We start from the raw sequence: 16,836 nt of genomic DNA, 5'->3' as shown, positions 1-16,836 counted from the left end.
CAGTGTATAAAGCATCTACCTGGAATGCTGAGGTCACTGGTTCAAAACCCCAGGTTTGCCCATTCAAGGCACACATGAGAAGCAACTATGAGTTGTTCCTCCCCCCCCCAGCCTTTCTCTCTCTCTCTCTCTCTCTCTCTCTCCTCTCTCTAAAATGAATAAATAAAATCTTAAAAGGAATTGCTAATTTGGACTTCATCAAAATTAAAGACTGCATTGCCCTGGCCGGTTGGCTCAGTGGTAGAGCGTCGGCCTGGCGTGCGGAAGTCCCGGGTTCGATTCCCGGCCAGGGCACACAGGAGAAGCGCCCATCTGCTTCTCCACCCCTCCCCCTCTCCTTCCTCTCTGTCTCTCTCTTCCCCTCCCGCAGCCGAGGCTCCATTGGAGCAAAAGATGGCCCGGGCGCTGGGGATGGCTCCTTGGCCTCTGCCCCAGGTGCTAGAGTGGCTCTGGTCGCAACAGAGTGACGCCCTGGATGGGCATAGCATCACCCCCTGGTGGGCTTGCTGGGTGGATCCCGGTCGCGCGCATGCGGGAGTCTGTCTGACTGCCTCCCCGTTTCCAGCTTCAGAAAAATACAAAAAAAACCCAAAATTAAAGACTGCATTAACACTATTAAGAAAATAAAAAGACATGCTACTGACTGGGAGAAAATATTTATAAATAGTATATCTGATACAAGACTTTTATTTCGAATGTATAAAGAGCTCTTACAACTCAACAATAAACCAAAGTCCAAGTTAATCTGGGGCAGAAGATTTGAATAGATATTTCATCAAAGTAGCTATTAAGCATTTGACAAAATGCTTAGCATCCTGAGTTATTATAGAAGTCAAAACCACGATGAAGTGCACTATATAATAAAAAAAGAGGCAATAACAATTATTGATGAGTCTGTGGAGAAACTGGAGCCCTCATTTTCCAGGTGGGAATGTATAGCAACTTAGGAAAAGAACTTGGCATTTCTTTAAAAAGTTTAACATAAGTTTACCATAGTACCTAGAAATTACATTTATAAGTATTTACCCAAGAGAAATGACAGTACATGTATGAATGAATACTTACAGACAAATGTTCATAGAAGCCTTTTCTGTAAAATAGCCAAAAGCGAGAAAAATCCAGGTGTCCGTGAAGAGAATGATAGACAAATTATATATTCATATGATAAGATAATAACTCAGCAAGAAAAAGAATGAGCTGTTGATATGACAGCATGAATAAATCTCAGAGTAAGTACACTGAGTGAAATAAACCAGACACAAAAGTGTATGCAATGTATGGCTCTCTTTTTTAAAGAACTCTTGAAGATACAAACTAATCCCTAATGACAGAAAATAGGTCAGTTGTAGGGTAGTAGAGAGGGATGGTGATTGACTGCAACAGGGCATGCAGAATTCTTGTAGGGATTAGGAATGTTATAAAACTGGAGTGAGGTGATAGTTATGCTCTATAAATTTACTAAAATCAATGAAGTGTACACTTAAAATGGGTGTAATTTTTAGCTCTCAGTATTTTTAATACATAATTTGTAGTTTACAAGTTTATAGTTTGTTGGTTGACCTTTACATTGACAGGTGATAGTAATGAAGAGAGAGGAATGTCTAAATAAAAACATTCACCAGATTTGTAGAAAATCCAGCGAGAGAAGCAATAGAGCATAATTTTTCTATTATCTTAATCATTTTTAAATATAGAGTTTAGTGTTAAATGTTTTCATTTTTTTGTGAAAAAGATCTCCAGAACTCTTTCATCTTGCAGTATGAAACTTCATACCCATCAAACAACTTTCCTTTTCCTCTTGCTCCCTAGCCCTTGTACCCACCATTCTCCTTCCTGTGAATCTGTGGAAGGATGGAGGTGTTTTTCTGTTTTGTTTTTTGCGTGTATGTGTGACTGGGTTATGTCACTCAGCATAGTGTTCTCAAGGTTCATTTATGTTGCAGCATGTGATTGTATTTCCTTTCTTTTTAATGCTGAATAGTTTCATTCTATGTGTATGCCACATTTTGTTTATCCATTCATCCTCTGATGGACATTTGGATTACTTTTCCCTCTTGGTTATGAGCATGTGTGTGCAAATATCTCTATGAGACAAAATGTGAGTTTTAAAGTATGCAAGTAGTACCTCAGAAAAGCTGCTTTAAAAATGGGGTTACCCAGACTCAAGACTCTAGGTCAAAGGGGATTAATAGGTGGCTTAAAACATACAAGAATATTGAAGGGAGTTACCAAATTTAATGGGAGGAAAGAAACGATTTTTCAAGAAATGGTTTAGTAATAGCTAGTTAGCCAGGAAGGGGCAGGTCTAGATTCTATTTATAATCTTATATAATACTATAAATGAAAATGAATTCTAGATGAAGTAAATAATTAAGGAAACACATTGAACCAAATATAATATGTATCTATCCTTCAAATAAGGAAGCACTTTCCAAATGGAGAATAATTTAGGCAAAAAAAAATGTACAGAAATACAGATTTCATATACCAAAACTAAAAAACCATTATATGTATTTCTTTCTTTTTGGGGGGGAGGAGAGACAGAGAGGCAGAGAGAGACAGGCTGAGATAGAAACAGACAGGAAGGGAGAAAGATGAGAAGCATCAGCTAGAACTTTAGTTGTTCATTGATTGCTTCTCATACATGCCTCGACTGGAGGGCTCCAGCTGAGCCAATGACCCCTTGCTCAAGCCAGTGACCATGGGTTCATGTCTTACGATCCCATGCTCAAGCTGGCAACCCTGCACTCAAGCTGGTGAGCCCGTGCTCAAGCCAGATGAGCCCGCTCTTAGGCCAGATGAGCCCGCGCTTAAGCCAGATGAGCCCATGCTCAAGATGACAACCTCAGCATTTCGAACCCGGGTCCTCAGTGTCCCAGTGGATAGCACTCTATCCACTGCACCACCACCTGGTCAAGCTAGTATGTTTGTTTTTTAAAAGAATTCCATATCATGTAAAAATACAACCTTGGAGAAAATATATAGCAAATGTGGGTTTATTTTAGATATTAAAGGGTAAATATTTTATAGAATGTATCTTATATAACATCTTAAATCAGTACCTTTAGATATTACAATGTTACTATCTCTGTATAATATATAAATTTATATGGAGACCACTAAAAGTAAAGATCAAACAAGGGCTATAAAAGAGGATATAGCCTGACCTGTGGTGGTACAGTGGATTAAGTGTTGACCTGGAACGCTAAGGTCACTGGTTTGAAATTCCAAGTTTGCCTGGTCAGGGCACATATGGGAGTTGATGCCCCCCCTTCTTGCGTTCTCTTTCTCTCTCTCACCCCCCTCCTCTAACATGAATAAATAAATTAAAAAAAAGAAGAGGAAATAAACACCTGAAGACCTCAGCTCAGAGAGTAATAGTGCTTAGTCCTGTTTTCACTGTGTGTTCAGCTGTTTTTAGAAAACATTTCAGCCTGGCCAGGCAGTGGCACAGTGGATAGGGTGTCAGACTGGGCCACAGAGGACCCAGGTTTGAAATTCCAAGGTCGCTGGCTTGAGCAAGGGGTCACTTGCTCTGCTGCAGTCTCCCAGTCAAGGCACTTATGAGACAGCAATCAATGAACAACTAAGGAGACTAAGGAGCTGCAACGAAGAATTGATGCTTCTCATCTCTCTCCCTTCCTGTCTGTCTGTCCCTATCTGTCCCTTTCCTGTCTCTCTCTCTGTCTCTGTCACACACAAAAAAAATTTTCTTTTTTTTTTTTTTGTATTTTCTCTGAAGCTGGAAACGGGGAGAGACAGTCAGACTCCCGCATGCGTCCGACTGGGATCCACCCAGCACGCCCACCAGGGGCAACGCTCTGCCCACAGGGGGCGATGCTCTGCCCCTCCGGGCGTCACTCTGCCGTGACCAGAGCCACTCTAGCCCCTGGGGCAGAGGCCAAGGAGCCATCCCCAGCGCCCGGGCCATCTTTGCTCCAATGGAGCCTTGGCTGCAGGAGGGGAAGAGAGAGACAGAGAGGAAGGAAGGGGGGGTGGAGAAGCAAATGGGCGCTTCTCATATGTGCCCTGGCCGGTAATCGAACCCAGGTCCCCGCACACCAGGCCGATGCTCTACCGCTGAGCCAACCGGCCAGGGCCAAAAAAAAATTTTTCATTTTGACAGACATGATTTTTACTTTTATAATGAATTTTATAGTCTTCAAAGTCAAAATAAAAAATTTTATATGTTGGCCCTGGCCAGTGACACAGTTGATAGAGCATCATCCTGTGGTGTGCCAAGGTCGCTGAGCCCAGGTCACCAGCTGGATCTCTGAGTCATCAGCTTGATCCTGAGCATGCCAGTTCAAGCACTGGTCAAGGCATATATGAGAAGCAGTCAAGGGCTCAACTAAGTGGAGAAGGAGTTGATGCTTCTCAGTCTCCCCCTTTCCCTCTCCCCTCTCCCCTTCCCACTTTCTCTCTTCTTCTCTCCTTCTTTCTTTGTCTCTCTCCCTTTCCCTCTCTCCCTCACTCCCTTTTCCTCTGTCCCTCCCTCCTTCTCCCCCTCTCCCCCTTGTCCCTCCTCCTCCCCATTCCCATTTCCTTTCTCTTTTTCTCTCCCATTCTCCTCTAAAAAAAATATATATATATATATGTATGTATGTATGTATGTATATGATATAGGAATTAGCTAACAGGCAGATACCCTTTAAAATGTTTTTCTTTTTATTTCCAGGAAGTATTGATGAAGATGTTGTGGTGATAGAAGCTTCCTCCACTCCCCAGGTCACTGCCAATGAAGAAATTAATGTTACCTCAACCGACAGTGAAGTGGAGATTGTAACAGTTGGAGAAAGCTATAGGTAAGATTTTTTTTTTTCCTTCTGTATTTTTCTGAAGCTGGAAACGGGGAGAGACAGTCAGACAGACTCCCGCATGTGCCCTACTGGGATCCACCCGGCACGCCCATGCTTTGCCCCTCCCGGGCGTCATTCTGTTGCAACCAGAGCCACTCCAGCGCCTGGGGCAGAGGCCGAGGAGCCATCCCCAGCGCCCGGGCCATCTTTGCTCCAGTGTAGCCTCGGCTGTGGGAGGAGAAGAGAGAGACAGAGAGGAAGGAGAGGGGGAGGGGTGGAGAAGCAGATGGGCGCTTCTCCTGTGTGCCCTGGCCGGGAATCGAACCCGGGACTTATGCACGCCAGGCCGACGCTCTACCACTGAGCCAACCGGCCAGGGCGCTATAGGTAAGATTTTAATTACTAGTTTGTATATTTGAAATTTTAAATAAAAATATTTAAATATATTTGTGTTGCAGATATTTGCATCTTTCTTTTACCCTTTTTTTTGGAGACCTGGTTTGATTATGTATACACCAGATTTGTAGATTTCAGACTCACCTTGGAGGTTATAAAGATATGTTTTGCCTGGATTGTGTCTCAGACCAACTGAACAAGAATATTAGAGATCAGTATGTTTTAAGCACCTCAAGTGTACAGTGAAAGTTAATAGTGCTCTAGAAAAACAGTAATTTTACTTAATGTATTACAAAACAGAGTTTGCCTTATGATTTAGAGTTCATAGATTTTTTTTGAAATTTAGGTGTGAAATATTCTCATAAATATTAGGAATGATAGTAAAATTAAAAGTGAAAAATAATAAGGAATATTGACAAAGTATTCCATTTTTTATTAATCTGCTTGTTTCAAGATCTCATTGATACCAGTGAAGTTTGTGCTGTTCTGTTTGGGCTACCTAGAATAATAAAACATTTTTTCCCCCAATTTTTCCATTGGCAAGTGGAAGGGAGAGAAATAGAACATCAGCTTGTTGTTCTCCTAGTTGTTCCATTTAATTCTGCACACATTGATTGCTTCTTGTACATACCCTGACTGGGAATCAAAACCACAACTTCGGTGAGCCAGGATGATGCTTTATCCACTGAGCCATTTGGCCAGGGCTATAAAACATTTTTTGAAATTTTTTGTTCTTCACTGAGTAATTTCCTCTAGCTCTATGCTAATATATAAATGAAAATTTTTGTTTGTTTTGATAAATAACTGGAAATGCCATTGCCCTTTTGAGAATAACCCCTCCCAAAAGCAAAAAACCCTAACACTATATATTATACACTGTATTCATCTTGTGCTTTAGATGATTACAAATATTGGTAAGAGAAGCAGTAAAGTGTTTCTTCCATTTGATACAGCAATAAATTTATCTATGGATAAATCTTAATTTTTGTGTTGAAATGAATTTATAAATACATTTGCTCACTATATTTTAATTTGTTTTGTTATTGAATAAAAGGAAAATATTCCTATTTCAGAAGCATGGTAAAAACATAGAATGTGCTTTCCACTGGCCACTTTCCCATTGGAGTGGTACTTCAGTGGTATGGAAGAGAGCACTGAATAAGGTATCCCTCCTTAAGTTCTAAATGTTTTTCCTAGACTCTAAGGAAAATTGATATTCTATGGCTTATGCGCACACCTTGTTGATTGCATAGTGCTTAGTATGGCACTGACTCAGTTTTTTTGAGCTACACGAATTGCTAAAATTAAGGACCTGTTTTTCCTCATGGAACAGGAGAGCTTTCTTGTCATGGGAATACTGATATTCAAGCAGATGTATTTACCATAGTAATGAACCATGATCTTGAAAAAGTGCTCAGGACCCATATTTATTTTTCTTACTGTTATGTAGGGTATTAACTTTGTCACTGTTTAGCTAGCTCTTGGGCCTTTTTCTTTAAGAGAGAATGCATCTGTATTGCAGATTCTTGTGTGTCAGGATTTAACAGTTGCCACGTAAATCAGCTATTCTTCCTACAACACTGTTTTTTTGCCATTGTTCCACTATATAATGTTGGAGTTAGGGCATCCAAGGTTGTTGCTTTCACAAAAGTATGCAAGTGGTCTTGGAACTTTCTGCAGCTATTAACAGCTTCCCAGAAATAGACTACAGTCTCATCAGAAGCTTGGTTTTTCAAAAATTTTATTTTTTTATAGTTTTATTTATTTAAAAATTAAATTCGCCTGACCAGGCGGTGGCACAGTGGATAGAGTGTCAGACTGGGATGCCAAGGACCCAGGTTCGAGACCCCCAGGTCACCAGCTTGAGTGCGGGCTCATCTGGTTTGAGCAAAAGCTCACCAGCTTGGACCCAAGGTCGCTGGCTCAAGCAAGGGGTTACTCGGTCTGCTGAAGGCCTGCTGTCAAGGCACGTATGAGAAAGCAATCAATGAACAACTAAGGTGTCACAATGCGCAACGAAAAACTAATGATTGATGCTTCTCATCTCTCCATTTCTGTCTGTCTGTCCCTGTCTCTCTCTCTGTCTCTGTAAAAAAAAAAATTTAATTTAATGGGGTGACATGATCAATGAGAGTACATAGATTTCAGATAAACATTTCTGTAGCATTTGAACTGTTGACTGCATTGTATGCCAATTTTAATTCTGTGACCACTATTTTTTTTGGAGAGTCTTGCATGAAGTACTTTACAACTTACTTTATAAGAAGGGCTTACTATTTCTTGGGTAACTAAAATTTTTGTGATTTTTTTTTTATATTTACTAATTTAATACTGATATCATTTTAAGGTCTCGTTCAACCCTTGGACACTCCAGATCTCATTGGAGCCAAGGTTCAAGTTCTCATGCAAATCGGCCACAGGAGCCACGGAACCGCAGTAGGATTTCTACTGTGATACAGCCCTTGAGGCAGAATGCAGCAGAAGTTGTGGACCTTACTGTTGATGAAGATGGTAAGGTGATGTAGTAACAATGTAGAATTATTATTATTGTTGTTGTTATTATTACTTTAAGTGAGAGAAGGGGAGATAGACTCCCACATGCGCCCTGACTGGATCCACCCAGCAACCCCCTTCTGGGGCTGATGCTTGGACCAGTTGAGCCACTGGCTGTGGGTAAAGAGAGAAAGAAAGGGGAGAGCAGGGGAGAGACAGATGGTCACTTTTTATTTATGCCCTCACCAGGGATTAAACCTGGGATATCTGTGTGCTGGGCCAATGCTCTATCTACTGAACCAACTGGCCAGGACCAACAATTTAGAATTATGAAGAGAATTTGATAAAATGAAATATTCTTAGTATGCTAGAAACTCCTACTACTTTTTAATGGTAATATATTGTTCAAGTACAGGGAAGTTGTCATATTTTCTAATCTATTTTTCAATTAATATAATAACTGTGATTATTATGTAGTAAATTGTGCCTAAAGTTTTTTCTGACTATTGTTTAATTGCTTGGTAGTTACTTTCATAGGAAAAAATATTTTATAAGTGATAGCTTGATCTATCCTAAGACTTAACTATTACTTTCATTCATAGGATTATTATCATACTTTAACTTCTACTATGAAAAGTAGAAATGGCACTTTTTTAATATAGACAACATAACAGCACTACAACTGAATGTATATGGTTAATGCTGATTATTTGAAATGTCAAATTTACTTTTAAAGTATGTTTTTCTTTAATATAACATAATTTTTGTGCTGTTTAGTTTTATTTATTTTTAAAGTGTAAATGCTCATATATTTTTAAATTTTTATTTATTGATTTTAGAGAGAAAGGAAAGGAGGGAGAGAGAGACAGGAACATCGGTCTGTTCCTATATGTGCCCTGACAGGGGGGGTTCGAACAGACAACCTTTGTGCTTCAGGACAATGCTCTCCAACTGAGCTATCTGGCCAGGGCATGTGCTGCTTAGTTTTAGTGTTTTATTTGGCTTACAAATGCTCCAAGTAACTGAGGAAACAAAGCCAGAGTTGGAAAACAGGAGTTATGAAGAGCGGAAATGTGTGTGAATATATGAATACATGTGTGAATTTTCCTTATATTGATTTTTTTTTATTTTTATAATTTTTAGAGAGAAAGACATGGAAGGGAGAGAGCTGAGGAGGAGAGGGATGAGAGACATCAACTTGTAGTTGCTTCATTTTAGTTGTTCATTGATTGCTTCTCATATGAGCTTTGACCAAGGAGCTCCAGCCAAGCCAGTGACCCCTTGCTCAAGCCAGTGAGTGTGGGCTTTATGCCAGTAACCTGCGCTCAAGCTGGTGCACCCATGCTCAACCCCATGAGCCTGTGCTCAAGCTGGTGACCTCGGGGTTTGGAAGTGGGCACCTCAGCATCCCAAGTCGGTGTTTTATCCACTGTACTACCACATGTACTATTCACATGTCAGACCACATGTGAATTTTCCACATATTGAGAATTATGACTCGGATATTATTAGTTATACTTTGAAGGAAAAAATGGTCAATCATAATTTCCCTAAAGGAAGGTGGTCAACCATATATGAATTTGTTAGCTTTGTGAGTTATCAATAAATTGAAGAAAAAGATATAGTAAGTAGGTAGAAAGAGTTTAGAGGCCTTGGGCAATCTGCTCTTATACGGGCTATTTGCACTTTGGATGATCATAACTTTCAGAGTACCAGTACTTTGGAATTAAGATATTTATTAAGAGATAAATGATTCCCACTGCCTGAATTACATTCAGTAATGTCTTGGTTTTATTTTGAAGCATTATAAGTTATCTGTAAGTCAGTGGTTAATATAACAGGAATTAAATAAAGATTACTTGCAGTTAAATATAGGATGACTGTTTTGGGATCTTTTTATTTTTTGTTTGTTTTTTGACAGACAAGGAGAATCAGAGAGAGGGACAGATAGGGACAGACAGACAGGAAGGGAGAGAGATGAGAAGCATCAATTCTTCGTTGTGACATATTAGTTGTTCATTGATTGCTTTCTCATATGTGCCTTGACTGGGGCTGGGGTGGGGCTACAGCAAAGCAAGTGACCCCTTGCTCAAACCAGCAACCTTGGGCTCAAGCCAGCGACCTTTGGGCTCAAGCCAGCAATGATGGGGTCATGTGTATGATCCACACTCAAGCCAGTGACCCCATGCTCAAGCTGATGTGCCTGCGCTCAGGCTGGATGAGCCCACACTCAAGGCTGGGATCTTTCTATATGTTTTCTATGTGACACCTATTATCCACTATGTAGGAGAAGGTGACAGAGTAGCCTTCTAACCATTAGAATTAGTTCAACAGGAATACTTTAGGTTAATAGTATTTCAGTAGATGCCCTCTTTTTCCAGCTAGTTTCTTTCAATGGAAAGCTTCTATCTTATTAAAAATAAATGCAAATGTAAGAAATCTAATTTCGGGGAGCACGTGTCTTTGGAGCTATAGTCCCACGTGCTTCGCTGGCTTTTATTAATAAATTTTCTTTTTCCTCTTAAAAAATAAAATAAAAAATAAAATAAATAAATGCAAAACTTAAGTATATCAGTGAGATTGGTGATTCTTAACTGTCATTTTCTGCCCTTAAATACATTTATCAATAATTACAGACATTTTTGCTTCTTACAACTGGGGGAGAGTGCTACTCACATTTAATGGGTAGAGGCCAGGGACGCTGCCTATAATGCATAGGACAGCCCACCATCTATCCCCACTCCCACCCCAGCAAAGAATTGTCCAGCCAAAAATATCAGTACTGCTAAGGTTGAGAAACTGATATAAACCATTTATACATAAACAGATGTTCCTCCTTCCATTTTTAGGTGTAAGCAAATACATTTGTTTAAGCATCCAAAGTACAATGTTCCATTTAGACACACAGGTATTCTTTGTGTTTCAGGAGTCAGCCTTCCACACTGCATGGTATAAAATAGTTGTCGTCTCATTGTATATCACATTAAGAAAGTCCCTTTATTTCAGATGTAATTGTTATGAATATGCTTTGGACAGATTTATTTTTTTTAAACATATTTTATAATCAGAGTCTAAAGTGTAACTCATTAATAAGTTTAAAGTCTGCCTGAAATTTCTTTTACGTTCCACTACAAAAACTTGTAATTTTTGTTAGAAAGTACTACCAGATATTAATATTTTCAAAAAAATTTTGGAAAACATTCAGAAATGCATGTAAAACTATATTAAATACTATAGATCAGTGGTCCCCAACCTGTTTTGGGCCACGGACCGGCCTTTAGGGTGGGATGGATAAATGTATCACGTGACCAAAACAAGCAGCAAGAGTGAGTCTTAGATGGATGTAACAGAGGGAATCTGGTCATTTTTTAAAAATAAAACATTGTTCAGACTTAAATATAAATAAAATGGAAATAATGTAATTTATTTATTCTTTCTCTGTGGACCGGTACCAAATGGCCCACGAACCAGTACTGGTCTGCGGCCCAGGGTTTGGGGACCACTGCTATAGATAATGTTTATTAAGTGATTACTATATGTAAAGCTTCTTACAAAGTGCCTATATGTAAGATCTCAGTTCATTCTAACTGTTCTATGAAGACAATTTTTTACTTTGCTAGTTCAATTGGTTAGGAAAAGAAGAGTAGTTGAATAACTTATTCAGGATCATACTTTCAGTGGTGGACTCAGAATTGCTGTACAAAGCATCTAACTCTAGAATCCTTTGTGTACCAGAAAAAAGTGCCATTTGTAGTACTGTTCTGACACCCTGTAACAAGGTGTATGAGCATAGCAGAGAGACTTGTACTTTCCTTTTTCTCTTCTTTATGATAAATCAGAAAACTTATATAATCATTATTCAAAAAACTAGACTAGTCACCTGAATTATTGGAATATGTATATGTTAGATTTTTTAAAATGCATTTATGTTAGTAACATCATTTTAATGTTGTAGTTTAGGTTTATGAAAGCTTTTTATTTACTATATATTTTACTTGCTAGAGAGTTCATTTTTTTCTTTTTTAAAAAATTTTAGTGAAAGGAGGGAAGGCAGAGAGACAGACCCCCCCATGTGTCCCAACCGGGATCCACCTGGCAAGCCCACTAAGGGGCGATGCTCTGCCCTTCTGGGGCTGTTGCTTTGTTGCTCAGCAATGGAGCCATTTTTTTAGCACCTGAGGCAGAGGCCATGGAGCCATCCTTAGTGCCGGAAGCTAATTCGCTCGAACCAGTTGAGCCATGACTGCAAAGAGGGGAAGAGAAAGAAAGGGAGAGAGAAAGGGAAAGATGGAGAAGCAGATGGTCCCTTCTCCTGTGTGTCCTGACTGGAAATCAAACCTGGGACATCCTCATGCTGGGCCAACGCTCTACCACTGAGCCAACTGGCCAGGGTGAGAGTTCATATTTTTAAAGTTTGCTTTAATAATTATAAAAGTGTTAGCTTGCCTGACCTGTGGTGGCGCAGTGGATAAAGTGTCGACCTGGAAATGCTGAGGTCGCCGGTTCGAAACCCTGGGCTTGCCTGGTCAAGGCACATATGGGAGTTGATGCTTCCAGCTCCTCCCCCCTTCTCTCTCTGTCTCTCCTCTCTCTCTCTCTGTCTCTTCCTCTCCTCTCTAAAAAATGAAATAAAAAAAGAAACAAAGATTTTGCCTGACCTGTGGTGGCACAGTGGATAAAGCGTCGACCTGGAAATGCTGAGGTCGCCGGTTCGAAACCCTGGGCTTGCCTGGTCAAGGCACATATGGGAGTTGATGCTTCCAGCTCCTCCCCCTTTCTCTCTCTCTGTCTCTCCCTCTCCTCTCTAAAAATGAATAATAATAAAAAAAAAAAAAAAAAAAAGAAATAAAAAAAAGTGTTAGCTTGAATTAAAATATAACCCATTATTTAATTTCTTATGAAATGCCAAATAAACATTTTCTATTTTATAGAACCTACTGTAATACCAACCACTTCTGCAAGAATGGAATCACAAACCACAAGCGCTTCCACTATCAATTCCAAACCATCTACCTCTGAGCAGGCCTCTGATACTGCTTCAGCTGTCACTAGTAGCCAACCCTCCACAGTATCAGAGACTTCAGCTACTCTTTCAAGCAATAGTGTGACTGGTACTTCTATAGGAGGTATGTAAAAAATGGGGGAGCACTTGTTAGAAAAAGAATTGTTTTTAAGATTTTAGCTGTACTAGCAAAAGCATAGTCAGTATAAACATTATATGTGAGCTAAGTAGTCTGAATTAGAATTAGACTATGATTTTATGTTTGAGTTTGGTTCTCTGTGTTATCAAAGTATCATAGCTCAACTGAAAGAAATTGGGGAGAATTAAATGGCTGACACCAAAAGTGAGAGCAACAAAAGAAAAAACAGTTAAATTGAATTTTATCAAAATTTTTGTACATTAAATATACATAGCTTTTGTACATTAAAGGACATCAAGAAAGTGAAAAGACAACTTACAGAATGAGAGAAAAATATTTTAAAATCATACATTTGCTAAGGGTCTAATCTCTAGACTATATAAAGAACTTGTGCAATTCACCAATATAAAGAAAATACAACTCTCTATAAAAATAGGTGAAGGGTTTATATAGATATTTTCCCAAAGAAGTTAAATGACCAAGAAGCATATGAAAACAGCACCCTTTGTAGGGAAATACGAATCAAAACCACCAGGAATTACCACTTTATACCTAACAGGATTTCTGTAATTAAAAAATAAATCAGGAAATAACCAGTGTTGACTAGAATGTGGAGAAATTGGAATCCTTATAAATAGTCTGGTTTGAATGTAAAATGGTATAACCATTGTGGAAATATTTTGGCAGCTGCTCAAAAAGTTAAACATAGCTTCTGTTCAAGATGGCAGAGTAGGTAAATGTGTTACTTAACATCCTTCCACAACCGCATCAGAATTGCAACTAAACTAGAACAACCATCATTCAAAACTGCCTGAAATCTAGCCGAACAGAAGTCCTCTAAATAAGGACATAAAGAAGAAGCCACATTGAGACTGATGGGAGGGGCTGAGATCTTGTCCCACATCCACATGTAGTTAAAGATTGGGAGGGATATCTTGGCTATGGAGGTCCCCTCTTAGGAGCAAAGTGTCCCAGCTCCACACCAGGCCTCTCAGCCCAGGGTTCTAGTGCTGGGAAGAGAAGTCACCAAACTTCTGGTTGTGAAAACTGGTAGGGATTGTGACTGAGTGAGATGGAGGGCTGCTGGAGTCCCAGGTGTTCCTCTTAAAAGGCCCATACATTGACTTACTCAGATGTACTCACTCTGAGCTGCAGCACTAGGATAGTAGCTCAAAAGGCAACAGGGACATACACAGAGGTACTGAACAGTCTGGCTTTAGGGTGAGGGTTGGAGGGGCAGCTTTTTAAATCTTTTTTTTTTAATTCATTCACTTTTTAGAGAGGAGAAGGAGAGACAGAGAGAGAGAGAGAGAGAGAAGTGGGGAGGAGCTGGAAGCATCAACTCCCATATGTGCCTTGACCAGGCAAGCCCAGGGTTTCGAACCAGCGACCTCAGCATTTCCAGGTCAACACTTTATCCACTGCACCACCACAGGTCATACGGAGGGGCAGCTTTTCCCCAGACAGAAGTGCTGGCAGATGTCATTGTTCCTTTGCTGAGCCCTTCCCCCACAGAGCTGGCAGGTGGGCCTATATATGAGTCACATCATTTACCCTGTACTGGTGACTCTCTGAGACCTGCCCCACCCAACTTTTGGGCACACTCACACCCTTTCCAGTGACTTTTCATACAAATGGTCAGTCTTGGCTTATGCTTTAGACCTCACCAAAATTTCTCAAACAAGCAGCACCTGGTCTCTTCATGTTTTACCTCTTCTTAAGTGGCCCCAGGCCCAGCATTAGCAGCATCCAGCCTTGGTTCATAGCTTGTTCTCTGCTGGGCACTTCCAAGCCCAGAAAAAGCAGCAGCCAACTGCAGATCACTTTGTAGCTCATGCCCAGTAGCCCTAGGCAAGGCACAGGTGGTGGCTGACTTTGGCCTGCACCTTTCAGTAGGCCTCAGAGCCAATGCACCTGGTGAACAGTTTCAGACCACACTGAAGTACCACCACCCTCCAACCTTTGCGAGTGATACACTCAAGGGGCAGACTCAGCAGGCACCAGAGCTCTGCTGAAGTGAGTTCTGCTCCATAGGTTTAGCCCCTGCCCAGCATATCTTTCATTGTGGTTGCAGCCAATTCTCACGGTCAGTCAACCTGGGGTAAATCCCTCCCATTGACTTGCCAACAGCAATCAAGGCTCATCGACAACAACAGGGTGCACACAGCTCATACTGAGGGTGCATCAGGAGCACCAGCTTTTTTGACCAGGGAGGCTGCATAACTGGGCCCTATAGGATGCCTACTATACAAGGCCACTCTATAAAGCCTGGAAGACATAGCAGCTCTACTTAATTCATAGAAATAAGCACAGGAAGGCTGCCAAAATAAGGAGACAGATACATCCCAAATGAAAGAACAAAACTCCAGAAAAAGAAATAAAGAAAATAGAGACGGGCAATCTACCAGATGCAGAGTTCAGTATACTGGTTATAAGGATGCTTAGTGAACTTAGGGAAAAAATAATGAATTTAATGAGAACTTCAACAAAGACTTAGGAAACATAAAAATGGAGATAGAAAACATAAAAAAGAACTAGCCAGAAATGAAGAATATATTAACTGAAATGAAGACAGGGCATGAGGGGTAGAATAGGTGAAGCAAAGGATCATATCCATAATTTGGAAGATAAGGAACCAGAAAATACTCAATCAGAACAGCAAAAAAGAAAAAAAATTCCCCAAAATGAGGATTGTATAGGATCCTCTGGGACAACTTCAAGTGTACCAACATTTGTATCATGAGGGTGACAGAAAGAGATGAGAGAGAGCAAGGAATTGAAAACCTATGTTAAAAAATAGAGAACTTCTCTAACCTGATGAAGACAATAGACATACAAGTCCAGACAGTACAGAGAGTCCTATACTTTAACAAGGTAAAACCAAAGAGGCCCACACCAAGACACATCATAATTGAAATGCAAATGGTTAAGGACAAATAGAAAATCTTAAAAGCAGCAGGAAAAAAAGCAGTTAGTTACCTACTCCCATAAGACTGTTAGATGATTCCTCAGCAGAAACTTTGCAGGCTGGAAGGAAGTGACAAGAAATATTCAAAGTAATGAAAAGCAAGGACTACAACCAAGATTACTCTACCCAGCAAAACTATCTTATAGAATTAAAGGGTAGATAAAGAGCTTCCCAAATAAGAAAAAGCTAAAAGAGGTCATCCCCACCAAACCAGTATTATAAGAAATGTTAAAGGGTCCTCTTTAAGAAGAGGAAGAAGATGAAGGATATGAATAATAAAATGACAATAAATGCATATCTATCAACAAGTGCTTTAAATGCAAATGGAGTAAATCAGTGGTAGTCAACCTGGTTCCTAACGCTCACTAGTGAGCGTTCCAGCTTTCATGGTGGATGGTAGTGGAGCAACCAAAGTATAAATAAAAAGATAGATTTAACTATAGTAAGTTGTTTATAAAGATTTATTCTGCCAAACTTAGTGAAAATCTGACATAAAGTACTTGGTAAGTAATTATTATTACATGCTTTAACTTGCTGTAACTCTGCTTTATAAATTTTATAAAGTAAAGTTACTTCCCTACTTTATAAATCACCATTACTGTGGAACCAGTGGGTGGTTAGAAAATGTTACTACTAACAGAGATACAAAAGTGGGCAGTAGGTATAAAAAGGTTAACTACCCCTGGAATAAATGCTCCAATCAAAAGACACACAGTGGCTGAATGGAGAACAAAACAAGACTCTTTCATATGCCGTCTACAGGAGACTCACTTCATATTGAGACACATGTAGACTGAAAGTGTAAAGGGATAGAAAAAGATATTTTATGAAAATGAAAATGAAAATAATAAAGCTTGGCTAGCAATATACCAAATAAAATATACTCTAAAACAAAGGCTGTATAACAAGAGGTAAAGAAGGATCCAGCAATTCTACTTCTGGGTATTTATCCAAAGAAACCCAGAACACTAAATCAAAAAGACATGTCCATTCATATGTTCATCACAGCATTATTTAAAATAGCCATGATATGGAAGAA

The 16,836-nt window shown here is 39.7% G+C and overlaps 1 protein-coding gene across 6 annotated transcripts in view; it reads left to right on the top strand.

The window, feature by feature from the left end:
* The window catches only part of RNF111 (ring finger protein 111), a 123,581-nt gene that overhangs the window by 68,777 nt on the left and 37,968 nt on the right, over positions 1-16,836 (top strand). For all 6 annotated transcript variants that reach the window (XM_066275604.1, XM_066275603.1, XM_066275611.1 and 3 more), the window contains exons 3-5: positions 4,679-4,805; positions 7,543-7,706; positions 12,620-12,814. In XM_066275604.1, the coding sequence (XP_066131701.1) occupies positions 4,679-4,805; positions 7,543-7,706; positions 12,620-12,814 (486 nt within the window). The remainder of the gene's footprint in view (positions 1-4,678; positions 4,806-7,542; positions 7,707-12,619; positions 12,815-16,836) is intronic.

Source organism: Saccopteryx bilineata, chromosome 4 (genome assembly GCF_036850765.1).
Source record: "Saccopteryx bilineata isolate mSacBil1 chromosome 4, mSacBil1_pri_phased_curated, whole genome shotgun sequence".
Taxonomy (NCBI): domain Eukaryota; kingdom Metazoa; phylum Chordata; class Mammalia; order Chiroptera; family Emballonuridae; genus Saccopteryx; species Saccopteryx bilineata.
Note: the sequence above shows the minus strand (reverse complement) of the source record. Positions and strands in the feature narration are given on the sequence as shown.